The sequence below is a fragment of the Cyprinodon variegatus genome, unplaced genomic scaffold (genome assembly GCF_000732505.1).
Source record: "Cyprinodon variegatus isolate N-32 unplaced genomic scaffold, C_variegatus-1.0 Scaffold797, whole genome shotgun sequence".
In the NCBI taxonomy this organism is placed as follows: domain Eukaryota; kingdom Metazoa; phylum Chordata; class Actinopteri; order Cyprinodontiformes; family Cyprinodontidae; genus Cyprinodon; species Cyprinodon variegatus.
This window is the reverse complement of record NW_015151250.1, coordinates 296,548-310,786: the sequence shown is the minus strand read 5'-3', so window position 1 is coordinate 310,786 and position 14,239 is coordinate 296,548. Positions and strand designations below refer to the sequence as shown.

Genomic DNA, 14,239 nt, shown 5'->3' with positions numbered 1-14,239 from the left:
ATCTTAGATCACTAAATATTTGTTCTCTGTTCTTTCTCAATAGCAGGGGTCTGTAACCTTTTAAATTTAGATAAACCTTTGCCACAAGATCACATAATAAAATGAGCCATGAGCCATAATAAAGATTTCACAAATGTTGACAGCCAAGGAAATCAAACTAAGCTTTTCTATTTTTAGAATTTACAAGAAAAATTACTATTTAACATTTTGCAATATATATATATATATATAGATATATATACATATATATAGCACTGGGGGCTGTGACCCCAAAACTGGGAGAGTGGCTACAGCAGTTTCCAGGTAAAACATCACAGGTCTCTGTCCAGAAGGGTGCAGTCCTAGGAACAGCTAAGATACTGGGCAGGGACCCGGACTTGAGGATGACACATACCACCCCACGAGGGGTATATATAGAATAGGTCAAGCTATAGAGGCACCCTAAATATGAAAACCAAAAAAATGAAACTCAGCCCACCTAAAATATAAGACAGATAGTTAAAGCTAAAAAAAAAAATTCTATATGTTTTATGACTTTTCTTTCCACTGCTGATGTGCATCGAATGATAATATATCCAGACATTGCATGATAAACACTATTTCCTTGTTTATTAAACTAATTTATTATTCATTTTGGTTAGAGCCATGCTGAAGAGGACAAAGAGCCACATGTGGCCCCAGAGCTGCAGGTTGCAGAGCCTTGCTCTAGACACTAGTGTATGCTTTTTTTTTTTTTTTTTCTTGTTTACTGTGTCTTTCATCAGCAGCTCCTCTAACTGAGCCATCACTGCCATTTCTTGTGTTTTGCCTCACCAAGCTGGACACATGAGATGCTGCATGTTTCTTTCTATTAAAAGCCTAATTTCTCTCGCTTAATGCTTCCTCCATTTCAGGGATTGCATTAAAGCAAATAATTTTATTACAGCTTCTATGAAGAAGATTAACATGGAGGAAATTAAATCATGATTATATTTATTGATTTACACAAGAGGAAGAAAAAAAGTCATGCGATTTGTCACAGTAGTTATTGTTATTAAAGTGTAATTATTAAATAATAAGAAGGAATTAACTGAAAAAAAAAACTAATTACTATAGGGTATAGAGTATCTTCATTAAATAGCTGATTGGATTTTTTTTATTTTTATTTGGTGTGCTATTTATTTATAAATATAAACTGCTTCCGGAGTTATATTGGGTTAAAACTTGGCATTTTGTACAGCTTACTGCGTCTCTCACAGCTGTGCCAGCAGATGCAGGAAGTAAAGACGCAGCGTCGGAACGGTACTTCCACTGGCCTCCTCTAGATGTCACTGTTTTCAAATTTAACACCACATTAGCAAACAGGAAAGGCTGCCTAAAAGTTTATAACTGTAAACCAATGCATATAAGAAATGTTCAATACATACATATATATATATATATATCTATATCTATATATATATAGATATAGATATATATATATATAGAGAGAGAGAGATATATAGATATATATACTTTTATATATATAAAAAACAATATAACAATTTAATAATATATTGAACAATATAACATTTTTCAAGATTAGAGATGATATGCTTTCAATTTCATGAAAATTTGGCCTTTTTCACATTTAAAGTTCCCATAGCTATTCTTAGGGATTAAAAACAGTAAGTATGCATGGTGAAAAGCATATTGAATATGCTTCCATCTTCAACCTTTAGACAGTTCTTCCAAACAACAAAATCCAAATGTTTGCTTCTTAAGGCAACTAAAAAGAATCTGTTTCTATTTTTATCCCAGATCTAAACAAGAGTTGGAAGAGTAAGCTAATACTGAGTACAAATGACAGATACAATAATTTATACAAGCAACACACAACTTTATTGTCTGCCAGAGAACTTTTCCTCTATGAGATAAAACAGAGCTGAATAAGCTTGTAGGGTTGCCAGCAGAGAGGCAAACCAAAGAGAGAGAGAGAGAGAAGGGGACGGGGGAGGGAGGATGGGAGATGATAAAACGCCAATGTGAGCCCTCCTGTAGGCTCAGAGCAAAGGAGCGACTCAGACCAGATTGTAAAAAAAAAGGGACAGGGAGTGCAGTGGGGCAGGCAGAAAGACTCTGAGGCTGTCTGCACCTTGACTTGTTGGAGCAGCAAGCAGTACCTGCACGGCGTCAGGCATCTGCTACCTGTTGAGTTTATTGTGGAGTCAGACAGGAGGGACTAGCTCTTCAAGGAGAAGAAAAAGAAGCTTCAAAAGAGTAATTCTGGACCTTAAACTCATTGATTTAAATGCTGAACCTGCAGTTTTTCTTTTATTTTTGGGAAACTTAATTTCATTGGATCCTGCATCCTTCCCACCCAGCAGACCTCTGTTTAACTTTGGAACAAACAGGAACGTCTTCCCAGTGTAAAAACCAGCGTGAAGGGGGAAAAAAAGAGAAGTAAATCATCCATTCCCAGCAGTTCTTACCTCCCACCCTCTGCTTTGGACACCCCCGCTCTCTCTCTTGCTCCCTCACTCTCCTCTTTTGCCCCCTGTGCCCTCCCTCAAACACCTCACCTCCCCCCCAACAGAGCAGAAAGCGTGAAAAATCTCACTAATGGCTTTATTTGCTGTCAGTTCTGCACAGCTCTGTCATTCCCTTGGACCATTCTGCTTCACACATTTCATAGTTGAGTAAGCCTCCTCTGCTGTCTGGCTACAAAGTGCCCTTGCAAGGCTGTGCTGGCTGGGACCTCATCAAGAGGGGAGGAACACAACAGTGGCATTCAGTCTGAGAACTTTGTGAACAAGGACATCCTGAAACTCAGTTATTTTTGGTGTTTGTTGGCCTTGTGCGCGTCTTCATCTTCTGTGAAAAAACAAAAAAACGTGACTGGTCCTAAAGCACCCTGCAAACTTTTTCTCAGGCCCCTTGGTGCTGATTTAAAGTGTGAAAATGAGGTGTAGAGCTGGCTGCCTGGCAGTGGTGGCTGCAGTGTTTTGGACTCAGTGCATCCTTCTGGACGGAGTGGAAGCCAAGAAGGAGAGAAAGAGGCCAAAGGAGGCTACGCCGCAACACACAGAGGCGTACAATATAACCATCTCCAACAGCGAGGAGGTCGGGAGAGTCATCAAGGTAAGACCTCCTGAAATGCTTTTATTTTGTTATTCATTACTATAAAACATTGTAACACGTGTTTGTAAAGTGAAAAAGATGTGGTTGTCTTTTTTTGTTAAACAAATAAAACAAAAAAAAAGATTTTTTTCGTGTTTTTGTAATTGTAATTTTGCCACTTTTTATTGCCATTGCCAAAATAAAGTCAAATACAACCAAGAATCAATCCAATTCAGTTCAGATCACTTATATAGCATCAATTCATAGCACATGTCATCTCAAGGCACTCTGCAGAGACAATTCAACTAGATCATACAGTCAGCCTGGTTCAAAGTTTTCTATCTAAGGGAAACCAGCTGATTGCATCGACTCATTGACTAAGAAGAAAGCCAAGACCGCAAAAAGTCCGGCTTGAAGTTCTACAAACCATGGAGGCGACGCAGCAAACATGGAAAGGCATACTCTGTGCAGAACTACAGCATACTTATTGGACTCCGTGCACACGCAAGAAAAAAATGCACATTTTCTCAAATACATTAGCTCTCTTTGAAGCATGGTGACGGCAGTATTAGACTGTGGTCATATGTTTCATTAGCAGCTATTAAAAAATGCCAAGGGAACCTGTTTGAGGCAGCAAATAACATGAAACTTGAAATGGAAAAGCAAGAATGTTAGTCTCTAAATGTTAAAAGCTGGTGGAGATATATCAGGAAAACTTTAAATTATTGCAGCTAACTGGAAAAAACCCCCCACTTGCTATACATTTGAGATTTTTGTCATTAAAAACTGTTTGAAACCACTCATCATTTCCCTCATCCTTCTAACTATGCACAGGTTTGTGTTGGTTTATGACATAAAATGTTATGAAAAATAATGGAATATTTATGGTTGCAACTTCACAAAAACAAAAGATGGAAAAGTGCTTATGACAGGACAAGTGTGCCCCTCCAGATCCAGCTTGAGATTGTGAAAGCTCCCAAAAAAAGGTGTAAATGTTTGAATGGAAGACCACTGCAGGCATGCCAGGAATGTGAACATCCAGAGGCTGATCAGTACATCAATAAGTGAACACTGCGGGTGTCTTCCACCAATTCCCAAGCCCCTGTGGCCAAGTTAAGATATGGTTGCTGGCAAGATAATGGATGACACTGACAAAAATTGAACAAGGTTATAAAATGAGCAATTGCATTGAGAAAAAAAGGGAAATTCAGAAACTTAATTTGCTCATCGGGATTTTAAGTAATAAACAAACGCAAAATAAAGTGGGAAAAAATTATTATGGCTCTCAGTTTCTGACAAGTTTTTACTTGGTAATTAAATTTGCTGTTTGTCAGCGATCATATATGAACAGAAAGTGTAGCGCAGGCGATGGGACAACAGTAAAGACAGGGAAGTTTATTTCTATAGAACATCTCAGTCTCAAGATAATTCAAAGTGCAAATAAGAGGATTACTTCAAAAAGATAAAATTATTGATTAAAGAAAGAAAATATATATATAAAATGATTTTAAAAGTTAATCAAGAAATGTTTAGATAGCACAGTCAAAGCAGCCCAGCTCCAAACAAGCACGTTTTAAATATTGATTTAAAGTTGCGTAGCTTTTCAGGTCTTTTACAAATTTAAGGAAATTTGTTTCGAATAAATCTGGCGGGCGGCAGTTTGTAGCACTGTTGCCTTGCAGCCGACCCGGGGTCTGCATGGAGTTTGCATGTTCTCTCCGTGAATACATGGGTTCTCCATGTGTACTCCAACTTCCTCCCATGGTCCAAAAACATGAGTGTTAGGTTAATTGGCTTCTCTTAATTGTCCTTAGGGTTTAGTGTGTGTGCATGGTTGTATGTCCAGGGTGTACCCTGCCTCTTGCCCTTAGATAAGCACCGGCCCTGATGGAATAAGGGGGAGGATATGGATGGATGTTTTAAATAAGTGAAGCACAAGGACTAAAATCTGCTTCTCCATATTTGGTTCTGGTTCTCCAGCGTAGATCTGATTCAGTAACCTGAGGGGTCTGGCTGTTGATCCACTGCCAACCAGACTGTAATGTTTTTTTGAGCTAAGGCATTCAGTGATTTATAGACTAACGCAAGGATTTTAATGTCTATTCTCTGAGATACGAGGAGTCAGTGGAAGGACTCTAGAACTGGGCTGATGTTCTCCACTTTCTTAGTTCCAGTGAGGACGCAGGCAGCAGCACACTTGATTAGCTGCAGCTGTCTGATCCACTTTCTAGGCAGAGCTGTGAAGACACTGCTGCAGTGATCAATCCACTGAAGATGAACGAGGCAGGAATTAGTTTATCAAGGTCCTGCTGAGACATTAGTCCTTTATTCCTGGAGATGTTCTTTAGGTGATAGAACGCCGACTTTGTTCCTGTCTTTATGAGCCTTTGAAGGTTCAGGTCAGACTCCATCACTACACCCAGACTCAGAGCCTGGTTAGGTAAAGCAGTGAGTGCTAACTTTTAAACTCTATTTTTTTGGTGAAAAATTAAAAATGTTGCTTTGTTTAGATTCGTCTAAAGATTTTTTGTTCAATCGGTGTGTTGATTTCTTCTGTGTATTTACCCAGAGCTGGAATGGGTTCATAGTCACTTGGTGACTACCCCAGATGCTGGAGATCGGCCTGTTTTCCAGTGTAGTCCTGTTTCTCTGACCGTGACTGGCTGGATGTGCTCTCTTCGTCCTCTTGCATGGCAGCTGGCTCGGTGCTCGTCTGCCTGGCTGTGTGTTTCCTGGACGGGGCCGCCTTTACAGCTGCTTTTTCTATCTCTGCTTCTGTCTCCTTGAACCCCAGTCGGCCTCAGCAGATGGCCGCTCACACTGAGCCTGGTTCTGCTGGAGGTTTCTTCTTGTTAAGAGGGAGTTTTTCCTCTCCACTGTCGCTACAAACATGCTTAGTGTGAGGAATTGTATTTGAGTCAATGGAATTAACTGGTTTTCCTTAGATAGAAAACTTTGACTCAATTTGACTGTATGATCTGGTTGAACTGTAAAGTGCCTTAAGATGACTTGTGTTGTGAATTTGCGCTATATAAATAAACTGAATTGAATTGATGTTATAATGTCCAGCTGTGAGTCGTCCAGAGATGGGAAGTAACGAAGTACAAATACTTCGTTACTGTACTCAAGTAGATTTTTCTGATATTTTTACTTTACTTTACTACTTATTTTTATGGCGACTTTTTACTTCTACTCCTTACATTTTAAAAAATTGGCTCGTTACTTTAGTTTTGAATCATTTCACTGGAGTTACCGTTATTATTTTTCATGTCATCGATACCAAATTCAATCTAATTGGATGGGAATCTACGTTGCATTTGACGCACCGCTACAAGATGAATCGACAGATTCGGCGGTATTCATTCGCGGAAAAATCATTGCAGCTTGGTGGCGGTGGCGTTAGCATAGTAGCATGGACGACGAGATGATTGAAAATGAACACAACGGAGATCTAGTCCTATTGGCAGACATCCATTTAAAATGTAGGCAACGGCATGAAAAAAGTGGTTTCTACTTTTACTTTTATACTTTAAGTAAATTTACAAGCCTGTACTTTGTAACTTTTACTTGAGTAAAGAAGTTTAATCAGTACTTCCACTTTTACCAGAGTATTTTTTAACACAAGTATCTGTACTTTTACTCAAGTAGGGAAAGTGAGTACTTTTGCCATCTCTGGAGTCGTCTGAATAGTAATGGTAACTTATGTTGTTGTTGTTTATTCTAATCTGAGTTAGGGGAAGAGTGTAGATATTGAACAGAAGGGGCCCTAAGATGGACCCTTGAGGAATGCCATATGTGATTTTCGTGGCTTCTGATGTAAAGCTACTAATGACATATAAACCACCCTGTCCTGCAAACAGAGGTAAGAGGATAAAGTTATGGATAGGCTTAAAGCTAGTTTTGGTTGTCAACAAATATTCAAATAAGTTAATATCTTCAGATAATCTGTTCAGTCATTAATCCAAAAAGAGAGAAAGAGATTGGCACAACTGCCAAACTACTAATAGTTTTATGCAAATGAATATGACTGATTCTCAATGCAGTATGTACTATGGTGAAGCATGGTGGTGGTGGCATCATGGTGTGGAGATGCTTTTCCTCAGTAGGAACAGAAAAGTTCATCAGGATCAGTGGGAAGATCAATGAAATTTAATGGCAGACAGTGCTAGATTAAATCCTGTTAGATGTTGCCATAGACCTGAGACTCTGAGCAGGGGTTCACCTTATAGCATCAATCTGGATCTAAACATGCAGACAGAGCTTTTGGAATGTCTAGACCTAAAACCACTTGAAAATCTGCCCAAATATTGAAAAGTAATTTTCACAGACACTCTCCACTAATGTGAATGAGCTCAGGCTGCTCTACAAAGGAAAAAAAAAAGTAAAGAATTGTTTTGAAATGCTGTAAATTAGTAAAGATACACCCTAAAACACCACTTATGTCTGTGATAGATGGTTTTAAGGTATTGTTTCAGGTGGACTAAACGCAAAAGCAAACCTTACTTTTCAGACGTATAATTTTCCCTCCACTTTGAAATTATGTGTTATGTTTTGTTGGTCTAAATCCCACAAAATACATAAAAATTAGTGGTTAGAACATTAGAGAAACACAAATGAAATCAATACTTCTCCAGGGGACTGTCTATGCTCCAGTTAAAAAAGAGGAGCAACAGTTGCCCCCCTGACTGTATTATTGTTATTTTTGTTGGTGTTGCACATTTCTGATGGTTTCCAGTGTGGTATTTATTTAGCTTTTAGCCCACCCATTATGTTGGCATTCTCATGTGACTCTCGCTGCCCAGTATACTAGTCGTCACGTCTCGTGGTAACCCCCCTCCCACGCTGAAACCACACAGTGAGGTCTCCTTTGTATCTTTAAGAACACTTTGTAGGTGGCTGTGGCCTGCCTGTGTTTATTTGACTTGGTTTGCCCTGTAAAAGCAGCAGCTATGAAGGATGACCTTATGTCAGCCCCTGCAGCCTGGTGAAGATTGGGTCTCTGCGTTGTATCACCTCCGTGCTACATCCTGCTCAGTGTCTCTGCAGACCCAAACCAGTCCCCCGCTGCCCCGAACTCACCATACTGGCTCCCAGGCTGTGATGTAACTCCTTGGAAGGTTTGAGACCTCAGGTGGGGAGATATTAAAAGTCCTGTGGCGATGTTGTTCTCAGCACATTGATTCTGTCATGCGTGGGCCCAGTCTGCCTCCACTGTGTCTGGGACATCTGATAGGGGCGGCATGGCCCTGAAAACTGGGGCAGCGTGCCATGTAAGCCCCTGACAAAGCCCCGTAGAGAGAACCCTGAAAGGGAACACCTCAGTGAGGATTAAGCCTGGGTGCCCCCCCCCCCCTTTTTTCTTTTCATCTTTTTTCCACAGTCAGACATTAATGACATAATCACTCTCTGGGCAAAGTGTCAGCACTATGAAATAGTTTTCAGACATAAAAAGATATAAAAAAATGTTGCTTACACTTTAAAATAACCATCAAACCGTAATTTATAAATGGACAACTTTTATTGTCATGTTGTATACATAGTGTATACAAAACGAGATTTCGTTTTGTGCAGCTTTCAGACAATAAATGAGCAGCAGCTTAGCAGGGAAATGAACATTTCCATTCCATTCAAGTGCAGCAGTGATCAAATGTCAACATATTCTCATTATCGGTTCGTATGAAATCGTACGAAAAGTTATGCACAGTATTTCGTAAGTTTTTGACGTTTTTCCTCGAAAAAACATATCAGTGCGCATGCGCAGCCAGACGGAGGAAAAAAGGCAGATCGGCGGACGGACGTAAAACTGGGACGGACAGTGCAATAATTACTTCATGATGTCTCTCACTAGGTTGCTTGCTGTTTTGTATGTTAGGGTTAGGATTAATTGTATGTTAAATTGTATGTTATTGAATGGTGCGTAAGATGCGCACGCGCACGGATATCTTGTCTCGAGGCAAGACGTAAAAATGCGATGAAAAAAACGTCAAAAACATACGAAATACTGTGCATAACTTTTCGTACGATTTCATACGAACTGATAATGAGAATACACTGCAAATATAAACAGTGTGGGAGAAAAAACATGGTGCAAAACGTACTGATATGGAAGTTCAGAGCATTGCAAGACAAATATATATGGTGCAAGTTTGCAGTAAAAAAAACTTTTAGTTTTTTTTTAGTTGAGTTCTTTTCGGTTTGGTGTTATCAGAGTGATGCAGAGTCTGTGGCTTCATTTAGAGTTTTTTAAACAGATCAATTGTCTGATGGCAGTGGGGAAAAAGCTGTTGCAGAATCTGTTCTACCTGCATCGAATGCTGTGAAGTCTCTTCCCAGAGGGCAGCAGGGAGAACAGTCCATAGTGGGGATGTGAGGGGTCATTGATGATGTCATGGGATTAGGACACACAGCGATTGGATGAAATGTCTTTAATGGAGGGAACAGGAGCCTTGGTAATCCTCTCTTTTACTAATGATTAAAAGAGTTTATTAATGTTTGTTAATCATTTAGAACCTGCATCTAAACCATTTATTAAAGGTAAGTAGATCATTTATTAAGCCCACTGATGGTAGGGTGAGGGGTAAACTAACATGGGAGGGCAATATGATCTATTTACCTCTTATAAAGGGGTTAGATGCAGTTTCGAAAGGATTATCAAACACTAATAAATTATCTGTTAATCATTTATAAATGGTCTTTTTATCATTTACAAATTATTTTTATGATGGTTACTGTAAAGTGTTACCCAAATTTAAGTACGGACAACAAATTAGAGAGTTTGAAGCAAAAGTCTACTAGTACAACTTACAAAGACAAAACAGTTTTTAAAAGTATAAATCCCAAATTTACAAGTAAAAGTGAAAAATTTAGCAAATAAATCAAAAATTAGCATATAGAAATTACACATTTTATTAAAACAAATCACAAAACATATAAAGTACATATGATAACTACACACACACAAATTTAAGGGTATGAAAAACAAATATACAAATAAATTGCTGATTTATACTTAGGGTTTTGCAAAGTTTTAACCTCTAAACAAATGAAACATTTGTCACATGTATGTATGAGTTGACAACAAGAAACAAATACAAACCTTAAAACCTGTAGATGTTTATTGACTTACATATACAAACTCAGACACACATATAGTTGTTTTTAATGTCAGTTGTCTTATCCCATTGCTGTTATTTTAGAGTCTACAGATGCAAATGGAGGTTTTGCCTTTGAGTGGGTCATTGTAAAAGCATTATCTCTTAATTTAAAACAGGGGCGTCCAATTTGAAAGGCACCGTTGAGATTTGCAGTTTGTTATTGCCCAACAAATACGATTTAAATTGCTGAATTAGTTCCTCAGCATAAACCCTTTCTCACAAATAATCTTCTAATGATCCTTTCTTTTATTCAGGACTTCAACTGCAGCTCTGGATTATATTTTAGTTTCTTGGCCTGTTAAATAGGTGAACCTCCTTTTTCCCCCCTTAGGTTGCTTTGTGTTTAACACATCTGCCTTATTTTTTGCCTTTCGTTTAGTGTGAAAGCATCCCCACGGCGTCATACCGCCTCAATGTTTGACCCTTTGGGTGTTATGTTTTGTCTCACTTACTGTTTCACCACACATAGGACCAAATCATCAAAGATGTCAAATAAGGAGCTTTAAATTTTAAATTGCATTTTTTTTGTTCAGTATGTGCAATAAGTGGGTGTGTTGTACGTGATCTACAAAGATTGTTGCACAAATGTTAAAGCATGCAAACTGGTTTGGTTCTGCCACCATAAAATCATGAGAATAATTATTTTAAAAATCATGATTATTATCCTAAAAACAGTAGTGAACAAACGTTAAAAACAAAAACAATGAAAATAACTAAAGACAAATATAAAATGACATATTATTAAACAGGAGGTGGTTTTCCTGTCTTAAGACAGGTGCAAACGTATAAAACAAAACTGTACTTTATTATTTTGAGGTAGAAAAACATCCCTGTTGTGAGTAGAAATGCACCTTTCCATGCATTGCTGCAGGCTTTTCTGATATTATTGTCTTTAATTAGGCTCGAGCAGCGACAGCACTGCAAAGGCCTATTGTATTTTGAAAGTTTTTTCTTATTATTACGGTTCTTTTGGCACTTTGAACGCATTTTACGGGGACTTTGCATATTCATAAACTCACAAAAACATGGCAGTAAATTGTCCCCCGCGTGAAATAGCCGGTCTATAATGGATTCCAAAATGGCCGCCCCAAATTACGCCACAGCGCCCCCTAACGTGAGCTGGGGGAAACTGTAAGTCACAGAGATTTGAAATTTGGTACACAGGTAGATCTCCTCAAATCATGAAAAAAAGTCTCTTGGAGGTATGCCCTAAAACCACCAGGAAGTCGGCCATTTTGGGTCAAAGTGCGATTTTTGGCCATTTTTCATTTAAGTTATTTTCTTTGTTTTGGTGTAATTGTATAAAGATTGCCTGTCATCCCCAATTGCATTATTTTGTGTCCACCTGTTTTTTATTTATTAATATTAATCTACTATTGTGATTTCTGATGGTTTACCTGCGAACAGAATTTATCTCCATCCTGACTTGTTTGTTCCTGACTCTCAGAAGTACTAAAAAAAGATCGAAAAACTGTTGCTGCAACTTCAGATTTAGAAAATTTATTTGCTCATGATAAATGTTTACATTTGCTTATCCTCCTACCATGAATTTGCTTGGTTTGTTCATTTGAGTCTGCATATTGATAAAGGAAGACACGCATACGGTTTGCACAAGCTGTCTGCTAAGTGAAAAACGCTGATCTTTTTTGAGGTTCTGTTCCACACGTAGAAACATGTTTGCACCTGTTTTAAGACGTTCAAGCCTTCTGAAGTCTTGGCTCTTAGTATTTTGCAGTTAGCTTAAGTCTGAGCGATTACCTTCTCCCGCATGTTTGCTATATTGCGACATGGTTTCTGGTTACAGCTACTGTAACTATTCTGCCAACTCGTTCTCCCACCTGAGCAATGGATCTCTGCAGCTCCTCCAAAGTTTCCATGGTAATTTTTTTATATGTAAACCGGCATGAAAACCATGTATGGGTTCCTTCCCTGTTCACAACTATGGAGTACTTTGTGTTGGTCTGTCATGTAAAATCCTTATAAACTGAAGGGAGGTTTATGATTTTATTGTTGCAAAAGGTTAGGAATTGAAAATGTTGCTTATATAAGAATCTAAAAAGTTAAGATTGACAAAGAGTTCCATTCCTTGCATTATCTTGGCACAATCAGGCTGCATGTCATTAGAAAACAAGATAAGTCCTCCCACATACACCCCATAGAAAGTGGTCGACTTGCTTTTCTTATTATCCTCTCACACTTCTGTTAGGTTCCAGAGACAGCAATCTGTCCAGTTGTGGCTCCTTTGGCAAGTATTTTGTGTTCTCCAACCAGCCAAACATTTACGCTCCACATTTACATTTTTTCCCCTTTGTGGGCTGTGGAAACAGCTCTAATGATGGCATGTCTATCTGACCAATCCCGTGTGTGGGCTGCTAGCAGCGTCCAGTTGGATGCAGCATTCTTCTGGAGATTTTCCATTTGAAACAGATCCCAAGAGTCAGCATTGTGACAAGAGGAATTTCTTGTCATGGAGAAAAAGGAACATTTCAAACAAACCTGACCTCTTTAACCCATCATATTCCATGGTTTTTAAAGCACAATGTCAAACTTTTAGGCTTTATACCTACCGACTCTTAAGATGAGAGGAATCTGTCATTGCTTCAGTGCAGTGAGGGATCTATGATGGCTGTAATGGAGAGAGTCAAGTCAAACATCACACCCAGTGCGTTGAGTAATAGAGGGGTTTAGCCTGAAGCAAACGTTTTTGTTTCCTTTCTCTTATCCCTGGTGATGATTAATGCTACGGTGTGTGAGACCAGACGATCAGACTGCGAATGCGAGATGGGGGCTGTGTCCCACAGGAAGCAGGGCCACTATGAGTGCATGCGCTGCTCATAAACTACAAATAATGCAAACTTACCATAGTCTGTCTGGCAATACGCTGAGCTGCATATCAAGCGTGTCAGAAACAACAAAGGTTAAGATCGTTTGACGCCGTAAAATGATATCATGAAGTCATCTGCAAAACGGGGTAAAAAGAAACAAGTCATAAACAGCTTTTTGTCATCCCATCTGGGATTTGCAGGTTAAATAAACCAAAAGGTTGTCCTTTCACCCCGCAGACTCAGAGCAGTCGTTTTATTTGGATTGACGTCAGGTTTCTAGAAATCCCTTAATCTTTCCTGGTTCTGCTCATATATCAGTCACAGTTTTAACATTTTTTTTTTTTGTTTTACAGATTTGTATTTTTGGTAAATAATGGAACTATTTTTAAACTTTAACATGCAAATATATTTAATATGCATTCAGAAATTTGCTGACCAGAAAATATTGATTCAGGACTCAATCAGGTATTGTCCTAAGGAGGCGCTATTGGGTGTAACATATAAGAAACGGTTTCTAGTCAAATAGGGGGAAAAAATAAATAAATAAGAAGAATGCAATAGCAATGCTTATTGATTTGGGAATATGCATGAGAAAAACTGTGAAGTCTTTAGAAATGTTTTTCTGTGGTTTATGATGCAAGTTATGGTCAGCAACTACTGGTTAGAATGATTGCTTAAAGAAGAAATATGTTGGAGAAATGTCAAAAAAGGGAACTGTAAAAAAATTCCTGTTCCCACTCACTTTTTAAATGCCAGATTTATTTGTATAATTTTGCAATATTACATATTTCATTTAAATTAAGCAGGACATTTTATCAGCCAAGCATCCTTGTGTCATAAACCGAGGACAGATGGACCCAGTATTCAAGGAGAGACAGTCAGTAGGGAAACTTCAAAATGTTTATTAAATAAACAAACAAAACAAAAGCGGAGCTGTGGCTTGCGGACACTGCAGGATGGGGAGCGGGGCACCGCGCAATCATAGACACTCTGCAGGAGAAACACAGGTAAGTGACCACAATCATCTGACAAAGGATGATTATCTGAGTTGGCCACTTACCTGGTTTAACAGTCCAGTCCTAGAATATCCCCAAGTGCTGCAGTTTCAGAGGACATGCTGGAAGCCGATCCTGGTCAGGGATCCAGAACAGACAGGATCAGGTGCGGATGATCAGGCTCAGT

General features: G+C 38.7%; 1 protein-coding gene across 1 annotated transcript in view; it reads left to right on the top strand.

Annotated features, from left to right (window-relative positions):
- The first annotated feature begins 2,037 nt into the window (after positions 1–2,037).
- Positions 2,038–14,239, top strand: part of LOC107098649 (adipolin-like) — a 61,708-nt gene continuing 49,506 nt past the window's right edge. Inside the window, exon 1 of the mRNA XM_015396421.1 lies at positions 2,038–3,099. Coding sequence (XP_015251907.1) covers positions 2,920–3,099 — 180 coding nt within the window. The 5' untranslated portion in view covers positions 2,038–2,919. The remainder of the gene's footprint in view (positions 3,100–14,239) is intronic.